We start from the raw sequence: 21,465 nt of genomic DNA on the forward strand, positions 1-21,465 counted from the left end.
GGTACTGGTACAACAACAGACACATAGACCAGTGGAACAGAATCGAGAACCCAGATATAAATCCATCCACATATGAGCAGCTGATATTTGACAAACGCCCAGTGTCAGTTAATTGGGGAAAAGATAGTCTTTTTAACAAACGGTGCTGGCATAACTGGACATCCATTTGCAAAAAAATGAAACAGGACCCATACCTCACACCATGCACAAAAACTAACTCTAAGTGGATCAAAGACCTAAACATAAAGACTAAAACGATAAAGATCATGGAAGAAAAAATAGGGACAACCTTAGGAGCCCTAATACAAGGCATAAACAGAATACAAAACATTACCAAAAATGACGAAGAGAAACCAGATAACTGGGAGCTCCTAAAAATCAAACAGTTATGCTCATCTAAAGACTTCACCAAAAGAGTAAAAGACCACCTACAGACTGGGAAAGAATTTTCAGCTATGACATCTCTGACCAGCGCCTGATCTCTAAAATCTATATGATTCTGTCAAAACTCAACCACAAAAAGACAAGCAACTCAATCAAGAAGTGGGCAAAGAATATGAACACACACTTCACTAAAGAAGATATTCAGGCAGCTAACAGATACATGAGAAAATGCTCTCGATCGTTAGCCATTAGAGAAATGCAAATTAAAACTACGATGAGATTCCATCTCACTCCAACAAGGCTGGCAGTAATCCAAAAAACACAAAATAATAAATGTTGGAGAGGCTGCGGAGAGATTGGAACTCTTATACACTGCTGGTGGGAATGTCAAATGGTACAACCACTTTGGAAATCTATCTGGCGTTATCTTAAACAGTTAGAAATAGAACTACCATACAACCCAAAAATCCCACTCCTCAGAATATACCCTAGAGAAATAAGAGCCTTCACACAAATAGATATATGCACACCCATGTTTATTGCAGCTCTGTTTACAATGGCAAAAAGCTGGAAGCAACCAAGGTGTCCATCAACGGATGAATGGTTAAATAAATTGTGGTATATTCACACAATGGAATACTACGCATCGATAAAGAACAGTGACGAATCTGTGAAACATTTCATAACATGAAGGAACCTGGAAGGCATTATGCTGAGTGAAATTAGTCAGAGGCAAAAGGACAAATATTGTATAAGACCACTATTATAAGATCTTGAGAAATAGTATAAACTGAGAAGAACACATACTTTTGTGGTTACGAGGTGGGGGTGGGAGAGAGGGTGGGAGTGGGTTTTTTACTGATTAATTAGTAGATAAGAACTGCTTTAGGTGAAAGGAAGGACAATACTCAATACAGGGAAGGTCAGCTCAACTGGACTGGACCAAAAGCAAAGAAGTTTCCAGGATAAACTGAATGCTTCAAAGGTCAGCGGAGCAAGGGCAGGGGTTTGGGGACCATGGTTAAGGGGACTTCTAAGTCAATTGGCAAAATAATTCTATTATGAAAACATTCTGCATCCCACTTTGAAATGTGGCGTCTGGGGTCTTAAATGCTAACAAGCGGCCAACTAAGATGCATCAATTGGTCTCAACCCACCTGGAGCAAAGGAGAATGAAGACCACCAAGGTCACACGATAACTAAGAGCCCAAGAGACAGAAAGGGCCACATGAACCAGAGACCAACATCAACCTGAGACCAGAAGAACTAGTTGGTGCCCGGCCACAACCGATGACTGCCCTGACAGGGAGCACAACAGGGAACCCCTGAGGGAGCAGAAGATCAGTGGGATGCAGACCTTAAATTCTCATAAAAAGACCATACTTAATGGTCTGACTGAGACTAGAGGAATCCCAGCAGTCATGGTCCCCAAGCCTTCTGTTGGCAGAGGACAGGAACCATTCCCGAAGACAACTCATCAGACATGAAAGGGACTGAACAGTTGGTAGGAGAGAGATGCTGATGAAGAGTGAGCTAATTATATCAGGTGGACACTTGAGACTGTGTTGGCATCTCCTGTCTGGAGGGGGGATGGGAGGATAGAGAGAGTTGGAAGCTGGCAAAATTGTCACAAAAGGAGAGACTGGAAGGGCTGACTCATTGGGGGAGAGCAAGTGGGAGTACGGAGTAAGGTGTATATAAACTTATATGTGACAGTCTGACTTGATTTGTAAACGTTCACTTGAAGCTCAATAAAATAAAAAAATAAAAAAAAGAGGGAGAAAAAAAAAAAAAAAGATGGAAGGAATACAGAGCTGCTGTACCAAAAAGAACTGGCTGACATTCAACCATTTCCGGAGGTCACATATGATCAAGAATCGATGGTACTGCACGAAGAATTCTAAGCTGCAATGAAGGAATTGGTGAAAAACAAGGTTCTGGAAATTAACGGAATATCAGTTGAGATCACAAACATAACCTCTGTTAAAGGGATCAGGCTGTACAAAGGAATATGGAAGAAAGAAGATGCCACTGGTAGGGAAACTCTCAGCACACATAGTTTTTAGCACCAGGAAAAAAAAAAAAACCTGCTCGCTTCAAGTCAATTCCAACTCAAGACGACCCCGTATGTTATGGAGTAGAACTGCTCCATAGGGTTTTCTTGACTGCAGTCTTTATGGAAGCAGGTCACCAAGCCTTTTCTTCTATGGTACCATTGAGTGGGTTTGAACTGCCAAGCTTACATTAGTAGTCGAACACAAACTGGCCTCTAGGTCTAGCTCTAGCAGTAATTCCCCGTGTACCCTTAGCTAAATCCTGCAAACTTCCTGTGACTCCATTTCTTCACCTGCAGAACGTGAAGAATGCAAAGCCCAGCACACCTACCCCACTGAACTGAGGATCCAATGAGTTCATGTGCATAATCGTTAGACAACCACAAAGAAGTGCATGAGTGCAGATGGGCTTTTACAGTTACCACTGACACACAAAGTCCCAGAGCTTTTCGCTGCTCTTCCCTGCTGGGTCTGAACCCTCTGTGAGGTGTCCTCAGCCACCCTCCAGGGCACTAACCGGCCCTCACCGGACACACCTGCTGGGCTAGGGCCCTTTCACAAGACAGACACCCACCTCATTAGTTCTGGTGCCAGCGTTTTTCTGTTCTTTCAGTTGCTGTAAAACAAGAAATCATCTTAGTAATTGGCATGTGAATTGTCCAAGTTGCTGTTTTCATTACAAACCAAAGCCAGGACTAGGAATAACAAAGGATGTGCAATTATTTTCCGAATGCAGGGCAAGAGATCGACTAATTCTTGTGTGAGATCATGAGCAGGAGTGGCTTTCCCCAGGGGCCTGACATCACACAAATACTACTGGGGCTGGAGGGAGCCAGGGAGTGGCATCCAGCCCCCTTCCTCCTGCACTCCCTTCCCTGAACGTTTCCCCTCTCACCCTCATGAGCTGTTTCAGGCTCAGGGACAACATCTTCTCTCTCCCCTCCCCTCTGCAGTCTGCCAGGTGAGGCCCAGGCCTTCAGGCCCAACTAAGAGCACCCTCAAAACTCTTCAATCCCTGAGGTTTGTAGGGAGCAACTTGGGGCCGAAGGGCAGCTCTGGACTCCACTGGAACTCCCGAGTTTCAATGGAGGCTCTCACACAACATCTAGCTACTTAGCTTTGAGGTTTGTTCATTTACAAGATGGTCTCTAATGAAAAACAGCACCTTGACCCTCCCTGCAGGCTCAGGACCCAGGGAGAGGACTGGGCTCAGCATCAATACACCCTGAGGAAGACTGGAGTGCCCATGTTGTCAGGGAGGTGGTAAGTCGGCACACGTCCACTTAAAACACCTCCCTATTGCCAGTGAACAGCCCCTGCTTCTCCAGAGACAAAGCAGTAACAGTCAGCTGCAGCGAAGGTGGTAGTGTGGGCGAGACCATCAGGAGGGAGAATGTGAAGGGGGCTCAGAAGAGAATCTTGGGGTACAGCCACATTTGGAGGGTGACAGAAAGAATGGTCAGAGATGTAGGAACAATGACCTCTGAGAAAATTTCAAATCTGGAGTGATCATTGAGACTACAGAGATAGCCACCACAGATTATTTATGTGCAAACAGTCTTATGAAATATTTTACCGAGGCTGCCACATCCAAAAAGGAGTTATTTCTAGGAAAGAGACTGGGAGAAAGCAGAGTGAAGAGTCCTGGGATAGGGAGAAGGAACCAAAATCCCCCAAGTGGTGGTGGGAAGTCACCAGTCACAAACGGAAAAGTCTTCTGCTGGGGGCACCCTCTACATCACGAAGTGCCACCAGCATTATTATACTGTAAAAAGTCCTAATAAACCAAACTCACTGCCACTGAGTCGATTCTGACTCACAGCAACCCTACAGGACAAAGAAGAACTGCCCTATAAGGTTTCCAAGGAGCGGCTGGTGGATTTGGATTGCCGACCTTTTGGTCAGTAACTGAGCTCTTAACCACTTCGCCACCAGGACTCCTAATAAACCAAAGACAACATAAAACCTACCAGGTGTCGAAATTCTGCTGCCAGACTTCCATTGGTGGATTCCTCCATGTTCATCACTTTCTTATGTGTGCCCAAGATGTTGAATTTTCTAAATCTATGTAATACAGGATAGAAATACTTAAAGCCTTTGAGCTATTAAACAAAGAAACAAAGATGATACATTGTATAAAATACACCACATACCCCTTTACTGTGTTTCTCTCATTCACATCTCTGCAAAAAAAAAAAGGATATACATGTAACAAAAAATTACATACACATATATTTAAAACCTAAAATAAGCATTAATAAAGGATATATATGCATATGTAAAAAGTAAGTGAAAAAACCCTATACCTGTGGGTTTTCTTGCCCTTTCATTCACCCACTCACTCCCTCAATCAAGGAGTACTTAGCTCTGCCAGGAATAGCTAAATGGCTGGGAAAATAAGTGATCCAGGCCTTGAATTTCTCATATGTACAATGTGCTAACAACAGCAACCTTACATGATATTGTGAGGTGTAATGAGTTCATGTGTATTCATGTGTACAGAGAGCACAGAGTAAACAGAGCTTCAGTTATTGCCATTTATCAAGCAACTACTTACTTTGCGTTAAGGCACTGTGCTAAGCACTGGGGACTCAGCAGAGAGCTGTTACTGAACTCAAAGGACCTTCCGACATAACCAGCCTAATTTTCTTATACCTGGTGGCATAGTGGTTAAGTGCTACGGCCACTAATCAAAAGGTCAGCAGTTCAAATCCACCAGGTGCTCCTTGGAAGCTCTATGCGACAGTTCTACCCTGTCCTATAGTGTCACTATGAGTCGGAATTGACTTGATGGAAATTTTTTTTTTTTTTCGGTTTTAATATATTTAACACTTTCATGAAAATCCCAAAAGAGCTGATTATTTGGGGCAACTTGCAAGTTTAAGTTTTAAATCAGAGGTTTAAAGTATCGAGAGGCTTTGCATCTTAGAGTGATTACTGAGCTGTGTTCTGCCCAAATAATGTATCTGTTAGTAGTATCGGTGCAGATTAGAAATTATTAGCCCACTCACAGTTAAATGAGTTAGCCATCCTTCTTCCCCCATTTCAACTAGAAGTTCAATGTTTGGTGAATGACAATCACTATTTCCTATAAGAGTGACTTATTTTTTCCTGTTTGAAACAAAAAGAATTTAAAGTAAAAGGAGCCATATGGTACAAAGCCGCACTGTCAGCGCTGAGGAGAAAAATCAGCACTGGTACCGGGCAAAAAAAGGCAAAGGAGCTAGAACAAACAGAGACTGAGCTAAAGTAGAGTGCAGTGAACTGCAAATGGCCACAAAATCTCTGCAGCTCCCCATCCCTTCAATCTGAGCTGGCCTTGACTTGCTTTTACCAACAGAATATGATGGGCGTGATGCTGTAGAAGCTCAGAGCCTAGACCCCGAGAGGCCTTGCATTCTGCTAGTCTCATTCTCTTGGAACACTGCCACCATATGGAAAAACCTAGGTGAGCCTCCCAGTCATCCCAGCTGAGACCCCAGACATGCAATGCACATGAGACCACCCAGCTCCAACCAAGCTGGTCCAGACCAGAAGAACCTCCTACAGCCTACAGGATATGTGAAATAATAGATTTTTTAGTTTCAAGCCACTACACTTTAGAGTGGTTTGTTGTGCAGTAAAAGTTAACTGATTCACAGAGAAACCAAAGATGATGGTAGGGGAGACAAATGAAGGTACAGACTATGCTGTAAAGAAGAACATTCTTACAAGAGTAAGAAGAGGCCAGAAACCCAGAGGAGAATATCTGGATTGTCACAGATGATTTTTCAACTGGATAAACTAATGAGTTACCACAAGCCAAGAAAAGCATTAAATATATTCCAGGGAAAAAGGTCATCATGCTCCCTAATGTGGGGCAGTTCTACTCTGACCTACAGGGTCACTATGGGTCAGAACTGACTCGATGGCAGTGGGTTTGGGTTTTTTTTGTTTTTTTGAAAAAGGGGGGGTTTGGGTAATGCAATCTAAGTGGCTAGGTCAGTGCTAGTCCAGGTCTAGGGTCTAACGGCAAAATGGGATGTGCCTGGTCCCTCTGGATCCCATGAGAGATCCTGCCCACTCCTGGGTCACTGCTGCCCAGAGGAGATAAGGGTGACTCCAGCAAGCTCCACACAGCCCCCCAAAATGCCACCAACTTCACTCCAGAAACAACCTCAGACTGGGCACAGAATCAAGAAAGCCTGGAGGAGCTTCAGCCTTGCGTTTGATAAAGGAGCTAGCCTATGAGGAAGGAGTTGCTGGGTGGCACAAATGGTTAACAAGCCCCACTAAGTGAAAGTTTGGTGGTTTGAGTCCACCCAGAGGCACCTCGGAAAAAAGGCCTGGTGATCTAGTTCTCAAAAACGAGCCACTGAAAATCCCTACGGAGCAAAGTTCTACTTTGCCACACATGGGGTCGCTATGACTTAAATCAAGTGGATAGCTGCTGGTTTGTTTTTTCTGGGAGAAGGGGGCCGGTGTGGCAAGTCTGTCTGCTTCGGGACTTGATCACTATAATCTCATATGCATAAAATACACAAATTATTCAGTTCACTTAGAGTCTAAAAAGGCACAGACATGTTGATAACAGCTCTAGGAGAAGCTCCCAATGTCCACAAAAGGAATGATCGATCTAAATCTGCTGGAATCATCTGAACGGCCCCTGTGGATCTCTGAATTTCTCATTTGTCCAATGACAGTAAGAGCCTCTGCTCACCCACAGGAGTGACAGGACCCTGAGCTCCGTGCTCAGGTCCCCAGCGATGCAGATTTCCCCCCAGGAGAGCCAAGGAGGCCACTTGCTGAACAGCTGGCAAGTTTCTAGCGAAGGAGTTTGTGATGTGCTAACAAAAACATTTTAACAGGACTTGTAATTTAGGCAAGCTGTTAAAGATATCTTACTTGTCAAACAAGACTTTGACTGTTAAATTATAATTCAGCTCCTGTAATTTCACCAGCAGTCTGGAAAAAAGAAAAAAGGGCATTACTTTAAAAAAATTATCTCTTATAATTTATTTATTACGCCAATTTCCTATCTATGGACATCTAGATTTGCCCTCTCCACATCCCCATTTCTGGTTATTACAACAGTGCTGAAATTGACATCCTTGTACAACTATCTTGGCATGTTTTTTAAGTGTATTTGTAGGATAAGTTCCTACCCATGAACTGCTGGGGCAGAACGCTAACATAAATTCCAACAGAAAGTGGCACTCGTTTGCAGTCTCACTAAAAGCTAGTGACAGTATATAACTATAAAATTTTGCCGACACTGGGTTTTATCAAATTTTCTACTTTTTGCAACTGGGTGGGTGAAAAATAGCGAACGCTATTTTTTACTAAAATCGTATGTGTGTGTTGGGAAAAAATAGAAACTCACCCATAATGAGGACAATGAGGGTCCCATCTCTAATCTCTAAGGGCAATGTGAAAGGATGGCAGGAAGGAATGCTGGGCTGAGAATCAGCTGTGCCTCTGCTACTTATGAGCTGGGGACTCTGGGCAGGAAAACCCTCGGGTCTCTAGTCAGCTCTGTTAGTGGAGCAGGAGGGTGGGATGAGATTTCTAGTCTCCATTCCAGCTGTGAGTTCCAGAATTTCACAGGCACTTGTGATCTGCTGCTGCTAACACTGAAGGTTAGAGAAGCAGCACCCACGGACCAAATCAACAACACCCATAAAAAGAATCAGGGCCAACTCTGAAGGCCAGTTCAGCTCTTTGGAGTCTGGCTGCTCATCAACGGAGGAAGACATAAATGAATGCAGCCACTCAACTGAATAAAGTAAGGCCCTATGTTCTCACACAGAAACATTTCTACGCTTTATTTTCAAGGAGAAAAAGTAGATCACAAATATATATACCCAGGTATATACATTTGTGGAAACCCTGGTGGCATAGTGGTTAAGTGCTACAGCTGCTAACCAAGAGGTCAGCAGTTCAAATCCACCAGGCGCTCCTTGGAAACTCTGTGGGGCAGTTCTGCTCTGTCCTATAGGGTCACTATGAGTCGGAATCGACTCGATGGCAGTGGGTTTAGTTTTTGGGTTTTATATACATTTGTACACATAGTATAACTCCATTTTAAAAACAAAACGTTTCAGTTCATATATTTTTACGTGTATGTGTACAGACATGGACACAATTCTGGAAGGACAGACTGTTTACTGTGGTTGTCTGCAAGTGTTTATATCACAGACAACACTGAAAATTTGATGAAAGCTATAAACCCACTTACCAGAAAAAAGCACATGTCATAAATCCACATTCACGCATACTACATGCAATTTTAGGGGTTCGTACGGCTTGGGTCAAGGAGTCATGCTCAAGAGGGGAAAGGATGCTAGGGACTTTTACTCTCTGATGTAGACATTTCTGTAATGTTTGAATCCCTTTTTACGGTGATCATGCATTGCTTTTACAAGTATAAGAAATACCAAATGTGTGTGTGTGTACGTATATGTGTTACAGTTCTATCTTAAATGTAAGTAAGAATTCATATTGAAGTGACTACTGCAAAGTTATTTTCCTCTAAAGGAACTTAAGCGTGCAAGCTAAATGACAGACAGCATATGGAGTTTCATCTTTCCTTTATTACCTCAACTTCACAGTGAACTGGACCCCAGTCTTCAGGACCAGTGGCCTCTGTGGGTGAGTTGGCATGCAAGGTTGTCTCTCCACCACAAACGAGCTGTAAATACCCAGCAAATTGTAGATAAATTAGCATTTCCATAAAGGTTAAAGTAGTAAAAAAGGATTTTCCCTAAAAAAGGATGGGGGTCAGAGGGCACAACTTAAAAACTAATTTGACACCTTCCTACAAGCTGGATGAGTAAGGTAATGCTTTCTGGTTAGTCAGTAATGGACTCCCAAAATCTAATTTACACTCAATAAACACAGAGTGATTGTAATGACCTGTGATATTCTTCAAAAATGAAAACCCTGAATTAGATAATGTTCATATACAAGCCTGTATTAAGAATCAAATTTGTACTCAAAAGCCCAAGTAAATGTCCCTAATTATTTAAAAAATATTACCTACAGGCATTCCTGTTTGGACAGCACACACAGGGAGCCAATGCATTTTTATTATGTTAGGTTAGCATAAAAAACAAACAAGCAAACAAAAAAACATGTAATATGAACTCTACTCTCCACTTGGTGACATGTGTCTACGTACTGAGTATGTCGGGGACACCACTGTGGGCCAGGCAGTGTGCTGGGCCCTCCTGGGGAAAAGTGTGACAAACAGTGACAGGTCTCTGTCCTCCAGGACCTTCCATTTTACCACAAAGATAACATAAATACACAACTACAGAATGGAAGGCAGAATGACAGCAGTGTAAGGAGTGAACTGTGCACGTCTGGAAGGGAGATAACATCTGTTTGGGGACTCTGGGAAGATGTCATGAAAATGAGGTTATGAACTGAAACTTTGAGGATGGTACAATGGCACAAGTTGGTACACAAGTAAAGGCTCTGAGGCCAGGAAACACTGTCAGCAGTGCAACGGAAAAATAAGTGGATAGGATGGGCCCAGGAAACAGCCAGATGCCAAGTCTGGAGTGGGAAGCCAGGGCCAGGTTGTGGGGGCTGGCCGTGAAGGTGCAGGTGAGGGGCTCCGCTAGGATTAGCAGGTGACAAAGCAGCAGACTGGAACTCTGCTTTGTGACAGTGCTGAGAGGGACTAGGGACAAAGGGGCCGGGAACCAGGACCAGGCGGGAGGCTACTACGTAAGAGCTCAGAAAAGAGAGTTTGAGAGCCTGGAAAATGCTGAGGCCACGTCAAGGAAAGGAAAGGCAAAGAGCGTGAAGTTGGGCACTGTGGGTCTCGGCCAAGAATGGCCACAGGAGGAGGAGGAGCAGTAAAAAGTGATTACAGGTACCAGCAGCCTGTGTGACCAAAAGACTGATGGGCCACTGTTATAAACACAGAGTTCAGGAGGAAGGCTAGATTTCTGGGGATGATAGAAGAGTCAATTTGCATTAAAATTTTATAGAAGCTATTAAACTCTTCTAAATGATCTGAATTACCATGAAATTGTCCTCTGGGTGGAACAACTACAGCAGGCACAAACGAACCTCCCTTAAATTACCTCTGAATGAGCTGCTGGAACAGAGTGAAGGTGCGGTCCCATAACACTTGTTTGTTTTTTGTGATGGGGTCATGCTCGTAGGTGTACTTCTGTTCCAGCTCCTCAAGCTTTTTGAGCTGCTGACGAGCCTGCTGTAGACTCTCCGCAACTATGGTAAACCTGGAGAGGGACGAAACACAGGTGCCTCAGTTACAAGCATCCCGAAGCAGCATTCGCCACCAAATGAGAAGAGAGAGCGGCGGCCAGGCAGCTCCAGAGGCAACTCCACCCGGTGCTTCCAGCTTCGCTCAGGCCGCGGCGCACAGAGAGATGATGACACCTGTGCACACGGTGAGGAAAGCTGGAGGGCGTTTACGTCACCGGAAGAGGTTCCACATGGCCTAGAGTGACCCCTGGAGGGCTTTCAACACCCCAGGGGCTCCCTGGTCACCTTGACAACTTTATCAACCAGTTGTCACGGAGTCGGTTCTGACTCTTGCGTGTCAGGGCAGAACTGTGCTACACAGGGTTTTCGAGGCTGGTTTTTCAGAAGCAGATTACCAGGACTTTCTTCCGAGGCATCCTGCACAGACTCACACTGCCAGACTTTCAACTAGCAGCTGGGTGCGTTAACCATTTGCACCACCCAGAGGCTCCCATGTGGTTGTAAGAACTCTTAAGCCCCCCACATGGAGCCACTCAAGAGTCAGTGCAAATACCACTTCCCCTGTGCAGCCCTTCCTAGTGACGTCTTCCTCTGTCCTCCACCCCACTCTGGACATACCTTGGTTATAGCACTGTAACCTTTTACTGTCAAGAATTATCGCCGCACCTATCCCCCCTCTCCACGCCGAGAGCTCCTTGCTACAAGGATCAGGAATTGTTCTTCCTCGTGTCCCAGGTCCTAGCCCAGTGCCTGGCACACAGTAAGCATTTAATAAATATTTACTGGATGATGGCTGATTGAATGGCTCACGACAAACGATTATTTCATGTAAGCCTACAAAATGCCTAAAACTATTTTTCATTTTTAATAACGTATTAGGACTCAAGTTGTGCAACGTGTTATCTGACAACCACGTAGAGTCAAATGATGCATGCTGAGATACGTGTACACCAGGGAGAGGAGTGCTCTTAGGGAAGCAGAATGTGGCTGAACGTGGCAACTGTTGGGAGTAACGCTGCACTTCCATGTATTTCCAGGGTAAGAACAAGCTGGACTCTGCTCTTAGTTAAATCAAAGCTTGGACAGGGTCTACTCCAGGGTCAGCATAGCTCGAATGTGCACTTTGTAAGTTCCTGTGGGCTGCCCACCAGCTGCCCATTTTCTGCTTTGGAGAATCTTACCAGTTCTGCAGCTGATCAAGGCAGGCGTTGGGCGGTCCCCCAATACAGGCACTCTGCTGTCTCCGCTTCCATTCCACAAGCTCATCATTAATGAGGGCATTCTGGGTAAGTTCAGTGACATTTAACAATTCTATTATTTTATGAACCACTTCCTAAAGGGTGAGGAAGAAACAAAATAAAATGACTTTTTCAACCATTGAATTTTTAAAGTTTTTTTTTTTTTTTTTTAAAGCAAGACAAATATTTGTCATTCTCAACTGGTGTTCTAAGCCAAGTAATTATAAAAGTAATTTTTCTCTATTCCACACTTCAAGCCCATTACTTATAATTCTGTGAGCAAAGCAACATGTCGCTCCAGAAAGTGAATCACTACCTTTCTCTTATTGTCAAGCATTAAATACATCTTCTGGAGTAACATCTGTTCTTCTTTCTGTTCATTCTTGGCTGCACCGCTGGTTTCATGTTCTGTGAATCGAGAGAGTGAGAGAACAGGTAAATTATAAATGTAAAAGCAGACAAAACCAACTAGAACCAAGGTTCACATAAATTTAGAACTGTGATACAAACAGTGAGAATATTATCTGGCGATATGCCAAAGTTTAGTATTCTTTTATCTTTATTGAAAAAAACAAGAAAAACTGCCCTGAGTATAAAAAGTGGACATGCTAAAACAAAGGACTAGCTTTCAGTGACCCAGGTAAATTGGAAACAGCACTGTGCCTGGCAGTTAAGTCATCGTCAGAATATTTGCACAAAGTTTATCGACAGCTTTGGAAGGGGAGTAGGCAATTAGGAAGTAGTTGTTTGGGGTTCCTTTCTCACTTGCTTTTTACCCAAATCATACTGACATTCTCTTCACATGAACCATGGCATCCTCCCAACGACTTCTAGGGTCACGCAGTACCTACACGGTCTACACAATCCACACTTTCCAGTCATTGTTAGTTGCTGCTGTCATTAAAGATAAGCAACAAAAGTGACAAGACAAAGTGAAACTGCTTTAAAACACGAGAAAAATGTTGAACTTATCTGTGCATGGAGCTGGAGTATTTGACGGAACTTTAGGTACTGGGTTGAGGGAACCCACACAGCTACTAGTCCACGTCAATCAGTGAGCTAGGCACAATAAGTAAGGTGGCTAAACACTTAGCCAGCGGTTTCAACCGGGGACAATGTGCCCCACAAAGGACATTTAGCAATGTCCGGAGACAGTTGTGATTGCCACACCTTGGGACACAGGACACTGCTGACATCTGGTATAGGCCAGGAACGCTGCTAAATGTCCTATAATGCACAGGGTCACCCCCCACAACAAAGAACTATATGGCCCAATATGTCAATAGTGCCAAGGTTGAGAAACGCTGGCCTGGGTCATCAAAATGCCAAGACTAACAATGCAGTCATAAAACACTTGGCAAATATGGAGTAACCACCTTTGCTATCTACTGTACATAGAAAAAAATGGGCACTGCTGCAGCTCTCTTACCTCTGTTCTGCAAGGTTTTGCATTTAAAGTCATATTCATCTTGTAAATCTTCTAGGGTCTTGATTTCATGCTCTATACACTACAAATAAAGACATAAACGTATTTCCCACTGATCAGTTTCCAAAGACTTTTGGAAACAGACTGTTGCTTTTATATCAAAACCAAACCCATTCCCATCGACTCAACTCTGGCTCATAGTGACCCTATAGGACAGAGCAGAACTGCACCATGGCGTTTTCAAGGCTGTAATCTTTATGGAAGTAGACTGCCACGTCTCTCTCCCAGGAAGCAGGTGGTGGGTTCAAACTACCAACCTTTCAGTTTGCAGCTGAGTGCATAACCACTGCACCACCAGGGCTCCCTCTTGATTAAAAAAAAACCCATTGCCATCCAGTCGATGCCGACTCATAGCGACCCTACAGGACAAAGCAGAACTGCCCCACAGGGTTTCAAAGGAGCAGCTGGTGCTTTTATAGGACCCAGGATTTTTTTTTACAGGATTACAAAATTCTAATCACATACGTGAAATAATTCCTATTTTGTAATAAGTATATAATAACTAAAATAAAGAAGAAAATATACAATAACTTCCTAGACTGATTTCCATGTCATCACTTGGTTCTAGGGCCTAAATTTTGATCCTTCCTCATCGTTTTTGAGACTACCTCTTAGACATGATTTAGTAACTTCAATTTGAAGCACGAAGCAGGGAGAAAACAAGTTCACAGAAAAATCTCTTCGTTCCTTACAAATAAGTAGGGTGGGCATATGTCCCTGTTATCTGGGACATTCCTGGTTTAACACCTGTTGTTCTCGTGTAATTATTAACCACAAAAAACAAAACAAAACAAAACACATTGCCGTCAAGTCGATTCTGACTCAACGCAACTCTACAGAACAGAGGAGAACTGCCTCATAGAGTTTCCAAGGAGCAGCTGGTGGATTCGAACTGCCAACTTTTTGGTTAGCAGCAAAGCTCTTAACCACTAAGCCACCAGGGCTCCGTAATTATTAATAGTGCCCTCTGATTTGCTCAAAACATATCTCAATCTGGACAATAAAGAATACGTTCACTCTATAAGTAAGCCTCATTTACTTGGGATTTGCTCACATTTCCACATATTCTTCTCTGGGTTTCCATGGCTGATTCTGGGCTGGGCCCACTTGGTTTCTATTTTAATGAAGTCTTTCCTAGAAGACTGCAGCACAGAGTTGCTTTAAAGAATCTAGAGTTTTGAAAGCTGCTTTCTGGAGCACAAAGGCAAAGCCATGCTGATAAGACCCAGAGACCCCAGCAGGACGACCCGCCTCAGCTGGAAGGCCTTTCGCACAGACGTAGCCTCTGCATGAAGCAAAACTCCTCATCCTTCCCCACAAAATACTGCTAACAGTAGAGAGGCGTGAGAACATGCTGACTCCATAAACTTTCTTGCAAGTTTTATGTTACAACTATCCTGGAGGTTTTATTCTAATCAGAATGTCTTTTAATGAAATGCTTCTGTTCCCCTTCCAAGTCTTAGAATAAAACGAATGCTTGCGCAAGATGGGTCTTGCTCCTCTGGGGGCTCCGTGTAACCCCAAGAACACTCTGATTTCAGAGCTGTGGAAGTAAAAGGGCTATTCAGAGCAGCAATATCTAGTTCACTGGGTGATGGAGGAAAGTCAACACTTACTGAATGACCTTGCAAGAAAGAAAAAATAAGGTCAGTGTTTCCAAGTTATAACTGGGGCCATAAAAAAAGTCTATCTGGTCATTGGTTTTATCAGTGTGTTTACTGATGGACTGGATTTTCAGCAAAACTTTTCTTCTCAATTACCTAGAAGACTGAAATCAGTTACAGGGCTTGCACTCCGGGCAATTTAAACCTCTTTTCTCCCCATACAGAGTTACAACATAAATGCATGTACTACTCAATACTCACCATAACTTTGTCTTTCACATTTCTGACTTTGCTGTCAAGCTCCTTCTGTTTGTCTAACATCACTGTGCTCTGAATATTCCCTGACTGAGCCTGCAATGGGAAGGGAATGGTTAATAGCCACCATTTTCTCTGGCATGTTTACTCACTGGTTATGCTCCAAAGTCAAGTCTGTACCCAGTGCCCCACCTACCTCCCAGACCTTCTAAACCTCAGTACAGGCTTCCCACATGTGTGTCAACAAGAGAGAGCTCAGCTCCCAAGGCCCTAGAAAATGCTGGCAAATTGTTAACAAGGCTACAGAAAGACTAGGCTCAGTTCATACCTAAAATAAACAAAGTATTTCCAGAAGTTTCCGTTCATTCATATGGCATCATGCTACTGCACAGGAATTTATTTTAGGATTTCTCAGATTCTATACAGATTATTCTTAATTTCTTAACCCTGTGCCTACTTGTCTTAAGGCCTTTCAATTCAAAGTGTGATCCCAGACTAACAGCCTCTTACTACCTGAGAACCTATTGAAAATGCAGAATCTCAGGTCCTGACTACTGAATTAGAACTCCCATTTTAACAAAACTCCTGTAATTCCTATCAAAATTGAAAAGCACGGCCATAAAGGATTTCACTGACTACTACTATACAGTCAATAACCAATACAAGCCCAGATTGCCTGGGAGTTTTCAGTCCTTGTCCCTGATAATCAGAAGATTCAGATATGTCAGTGGGTTGCTGTGAGTTGGAAAGGACTCAATGGCAACAGGTTTTTATCTCTTTATTACGTAGCTGTGCCCTACATAGTCGATTTAGTCAATTAGCATATACTTCCTTTGCTGCTGTTGTTGCTGCCGTTGAGTCAGCCCCCAGCATATGGTGATCCCAAGCACGGCAGGATCGGACTCTTGTGATCCATGGGGTGTTCACTGGCTGATTTTCGGAAGCAGAAACACTTACTAGGTGCTAAGTAAACGTCTGGCCATGTTCCAGGCCTAGGAAGTAGAGTAGTAAAAAAAAACAGCGTATCTATATCCCCCCTTGTTATGGGTTGAATTAAAATACCCACTGCTGTCAAGCTGATTCCAACTCATAGCGACCCCACAGGACAGGGTAGAACTGCCCCACAGAGTTTCCAAGGAACGGCTGGCGAATTCGAACTGCTGACCTTTTGGTTAGCAGCCAAGCTCTTAACCACTGCGCCAACCAGGTTACGTCCCCCAAAAATATGTACTGTAAATCCTAACTTCCATGCCTGTGGTTATAATCCCATTTGGGAACTGACTGTCTTTATGTTAATAAGTTAGGACTGGTGCAGGATATATATTGAATCAGTCTCTTTTAAGACATAAAAGATTCAACAAGCAAGTGAAAGAGCAGGGATACGGTTAAGACAGATGCCAAAACACATGGAGATCACCAAGAAACCAGGAAAGAGAAGCTGAAGAGACAAGGTCCTTCCTCCAGAGCTTACAGAACAAGCCTTCCACTAGAGCCAGTGCTCTGAATTCCAGCTTCTAGCCTCCTAAACTGGGAGAAAATAAATTTGTTTGTTAAAGCCACCCACTTGTTGTATTTCTGTTATAGCAGCACTAGGTAACTATGATACCCCTACTCGCCTGTCCCCCAAACTGGGTTATTGTGAAGCAAATACCAGACCTCACATCATTTCATCTGTAAATACTCCAGTATGTAGAGAAGATACATTATGAAATTATAGTTACTTCAACAATGGAAGAAAATGGCAAAGAAGTGTTTCTGAACTGCCCAGATAGTAGCAGGCTGGATAACTCTGGGAAGGAGACGCTCTTTTGTGCCTCTTCCCTTTCCCTGACACCCCCAGACACCTAGCACCTTCCTTCTTCGCCCCAAAAGGCCTTACTGTTCTTGCTGTCAGCTGGGCACCACCACTAGTTAAATTTTCCTTCTCTCTGACTCTCTCCCCCTCCCACCATCACACAGTTCATCTCGTTAATTATCTGACAGTGAAATGCACGTGGGATGCTTCCACTGTGTATTCTGGCATTCTCCCCTTCGCACTGGAATGGCTCAGCCAGAATACCCCATACCACAACGATGTCACAAGTGTCTGTCGGCTGGGCTGTTCTCTCATCACTCCAGACAGGAAATGACTAAATGCCATGGCGCCTTCAGAAGACTGCTGAGCCCTGATCTCCAGGAAGGTTTGTATTAAGATTAGTGACACCATAATCAAAAATCTTTGTACTGGTACAACTCTAACTTATTCTGTTTCGACGTCTTGGCTATTCAACAGGTATCTCAATCATGTTGGAAACAAAACCCATCAACCTATTCTTATCCCCCAAAACCTATTGGGCCCTGCAAAAATCCTACTCCTGTCTCTTCCTCTGTCTTTCTCAGGTCAGTAAATAGCACCACCCTTCACCCAGTGGCTCAAGTAACAAACCATAGTCGTTCTCAATTCTTCACTCTCTCACCTCCCGTATTCTTTGCTATAAACTCTATTGGCACCATGTCCAAAATACAACCTGACCCTGTTCAGTCCTTCCCACCTCCACTGATTCTGAGCGTGAACTTTCACATCCTCTTCCTTTGATTACTGCAATAGGTCTCTGTCTGCCTGCTTCCATTCCTGCCCAGCGCTTAGAGCAGCCTTTCCTAGCCCCAATCTTGAGAAACAACCCCACCCCCAGTCACACCATTACTGTCTATTACAATAAACCAAAAGCAAACCCACTGCATCAACTTGATTCTGACTCATGCAATCCCATATGGCAGACAAACTGTTCCACAGGGTTTTCATGGCTGAAATCTTTACAGAAGTAGATCACCAGACCTTTACTCTGTGGCACCACTGGGAGGGTTCAAACTGCCAACCTTTAGTTTAGCGGGCGAGCACAAATCATTTGCGCTACCCAGGGATCTTGCATATCTTAGTATTACTTGGTACTTAGTACCCTGTACTAAGATAATAAAAAACAGTGCCCGGTTTTATCATCTTTTGAGTATTATTTATCAAAATTTCAAAGCATCGTGCTTATTTGTTGTCTCTCTCCCTCACTATAATGTAATTCTACGAGAACAGGGTCCTTTTGTTGAAGCCTGGTTTATAAAAGTCTAAATCTGATTTTCACCCAATCCCTGGGGCTATAAAATCCAAAGGGTGTTCACCGCTACCTTGAAAAAAAAAAAGAGGGCCTCAATAATATTTGTTGGATGAGTGAAATTTTATTTTATTATAACTTTTAATGCTCAAATAGAAAAAATACCTGATTAAATCTCTGAGCATTTTCCAGGATCTTCCTTTCCTCCTTCAGACAGTTACAGATGATCATAGACATCAGTATTGGGTCTTCCTGAAAATTATCCTAGACATGGGATATTAGAATAAAAAGAAATTAAAATTTAGAATGTTTAAACCACTGTATATTATAAATTGATATGAATTTGTTCATATCCTCTCAAAAATCTCGTCTCACATTTATTAAATTGTACATATTTTTGTTAAAATCAAAACATTCCTTTTACTAATTATGACAGAAATGCTTTAACTTTCCAATTAAGTACAGGTGCCTAAAATATTTCTTAACAAAGTATTTTTATATACAGTTTGTATAATATCCTTATTATTTATATTTTAATAATATATTTGTATGACTTATAAACATATCTATGATATTAACAATATAAGTATATGAATAATATACAAACTATTGATATTAATATTTTATATTATTAGTATCTTTACATTTTTCTTGAGGCCAACTATCTTCTGTTATGATCCTGAGACAATGCAAATAATACCCATGGTATCTCTCAATTAATTTATTTGTTGGTCTCTGCTCTGAATTAGACCAAAGCTATTCGTCTCTGTTTTTCTGTTTCCATAATATTGGCAGTTATGGCTCTTCACAACAGGTATTTCAAGCAAAATCTATAGTAGAGTAAATTTCTATAAAGTTAATCTGATTTCCCCACTTGCTGGGAATATAAAATCATAGCTACATCTACAAAGAAAAAAGGAAGCTTCCTATTACCTAAGTAGAAAAGTTTGCGTGTGTTGTACAAAACAAGGGAATGATAAGCTATAACCTCCATCAAAACAGAAACGTTCTAATAACACAGAAATAAGCACGACAGCCAAGCCTCAGGGCAGGCTGGGAGGATTTTTAAAGAACTCATCAACTTTGTAGTACTTTCTCTCATGCCTGGATCTCCCTTTCACCATCTCCTCCAGGAGAGGGCAACTCCATCAGACATAAGGCAAGGACTCTAGTGCCAACTCACCAACTCACTATAGGACCCAGGGAGGTTAAACTCTTCCACATTTATTCCTCATCGGCAAACCAAGGAATCAGAACTAGCTGATTACTAAAGTTCCTTTGAGTTTTAATGTGGTATCATGGCTCACTGCTCTTAAAATGTACCCCTTTTCCTTTGATTTAAACTTCAGCAATCTTTAGTAAAACAAGGTTATGGCATCACATTTCTCCCAGAATTACTGATGTCTAACAGATAATGCACTAAAACCTGAAGAGTTCTTATGAACTTACAAAAAGAATTGACATTTTATTCCTTACACTGATAATTTTAAAAACATTGGTCACATAAAATAAGTTTGCTGACAGTCTCAGTGCTCCCCCACTGATAAGTGTGTGCTAAATAGTATTTGTTGAATAAAAAAACCCGTCCTATGTGAATGTGGGAATATTTCAACTAAAACACAAATACTAGGTCATACCTGAAGATTGCGCTTGCTTTTCCGTATGTTATGCTGCAACAAAAAATTGTTCTCCAACGAAAAGCGGCTATACTGATCATCCAGCTGTGATAACAGGTCGTGAAAACGAATGGTAGCAAATGAAACATCGTTGGCAGCATGCTCCCTAGGAGATTTAAAATTTGCACGTTTTATTCCCCATGATACTTAGGCAGACAAAACCAAGACTGCTTTCCTTACAGGAATTATCAGAAATAATTTTAAATATTAGATTTTATTTCCTTCTTTTTGATCTCATTGCTTTTAGCAGCAGTATTTCTATCAGTAATCGTAAACAGTATTTCTATTAGTAACAATAATTAGAAACATATAACTAGCATGGAAAATTCAAGAATTCCAAAAGATCATGCATAAAATTGTTAATGATGATTATCTCCGAAGGGAAGAAATTAACGGGTCTTTGCTTTGAGTCAGAATTGACTTGATGGCAAAGGGTTTGGTTTTTTTTTTTTTTCGCTTTCCGTGTGAAGTATTTTTAGAAGATGTAAAATTGTTACAGTCAGCAAAGTAGGACACATATCAGTTTAAAGAGCTATCACTTAATTTCATTACTTTCTTTATATTGCTCATCAATGTTTTACCATAATTTGGCTTTAAAAAAATTTTTTTTTAATTTAACTTACATCTTTCTATAGCCTGGATCCTGACTTAGAAAACAAATGGTGTCAGAACCATCTAACTTAATCCAAAGCCTTTAGGAACACATAAAACCCAAAGAACCAAACCTACTGCCGTCGAGTTGATTCCGACTCATAGCAACCATATGGGACAGGGCAGAACTGCCCGAAAGAGTTTCCACGGAGCGCCTGGCGGATTCGAACTGCCGACCTCTTGGTTAGCAGCTGTAGCACTTAACCACTACATCACCAGGGTTTCTGTCATAATTAACTACATTACCAGGGTTTCCGTCATAATTAAATTTGCCAAAACTACAAAAAGGTGCTTAACGATTAGTGCATTTAGGTATTCAGAGACACATGCCATTTTTGTAAATCAAAGCACTTTTCTGCAACGGACAATCCCATTAGCCATTGATAAGATTCATCTTCCAGTAAACATAGCTCCAAGTCACTGAATCAACAAGTATTTTAAAAGCAGAGATAAATGTCAAGTGAGTGTTCCTTACCAGTCTTGCTTTTCTAGCCACTGGGCCAGGTACTGTCTGACTTCCATGGGAAAACTGTCATCATAAAGCTGGTGAACCTGCTCTAGGAATTTGGAGTCAAGCTGCTGAAGCTCGTACCACTGAGACATCCTACAGGGAAAAAGAACATGCATCATGACTGGAAGACCACAGCTCCAAAGAAAGTGTATCTAGCACCATGTTTTTAAAAAATAATCCAAAACATAATATATCTTTGAAATATGTTATTTAAGTGGTGCCTATATTCTAAAGCCCATTTTTTACTGAGTTTTGGGATCAACATTTTTTTCTTCTCCAGGAAGCATATCTTTAGGTCTTTTC

General features: G+C 42.2%; 1 protein-coding gene across 1 annotated transcript in view; it reads right to left on the reverse strand.

Moving 5' to 3' along the window:
* STAT1 (signal transducer and activator of transcription 1) overlaps window positions 1–21,465 on the reverse strand; it is a 59,965-nt gene that overhangs the window by 34,360 nt on the left and 4,140 nt on the right. The window contains exons 2-14 of the mRNA XM_049887708.1: window positions 21,127–21,255; window positions 19,962–20,106; window positions 18,490–18,588; window positions 15,248–15,337; window positions 13,326–13,404; window positions 12,213–12,304; window positions 11,840–11,991; window positions 10,514–10,672; window positions 9,016–9,108; window positions 7,323–7,382; window positions 4,592–4,621; window positions 4,409–4,502; window positions 3,013–3,054 (exon numbers count right to left, since the gene is read on the reverse strand). Coding sequence (XP_049743665.1) covers window positions 3,013–3,054; window positions 4,409–4,502; window positions 4,592–4,621; window positions 7,323–7,382; window positions 9,016–9,108; window positions 10,514–10,672; window positions 11,840–11,991; window positions 12,213–12,304; window positions 13,326–13,404; window positions 15,248–15,337; window positions 18,490–18,588; window positions 19,962–20,106; window positions 21,127–21,254 — 1,263 coding nt within the window. The 5' untranslated portion in view covers window position 21,255. The remainder of the gene's footprint in view (window positions 1–3,012; window positions 3,055–4,408; window positions 4,503–4,591; window positions 4,622–7,322; window positions 7,383–9,015; window positions 9,109–10,513; window positions 10,673–11,839; window positions 11,992–12,212; window positions 12,305–13,325; window positions 13,405–15,247; window positions 15,338–18,489; window positions 18,589–19,961; window positions 20,107–21,126; window positions 21,256–21,465) is intronic.

This window comes from Elephas maximus, chromosome 6, assembly GCF_024166365.1.
Source record: "Elephas maximus indicus isolate mEleMax1 chromosome 6, mEleMax1 primary haplotype, whole genome shotgun sequence".
NCBI lineage: Eukaryota > Metazoa > Chordata > Mammalia > Proboscidea > Elephantidae > Elephas > Elephas maximus.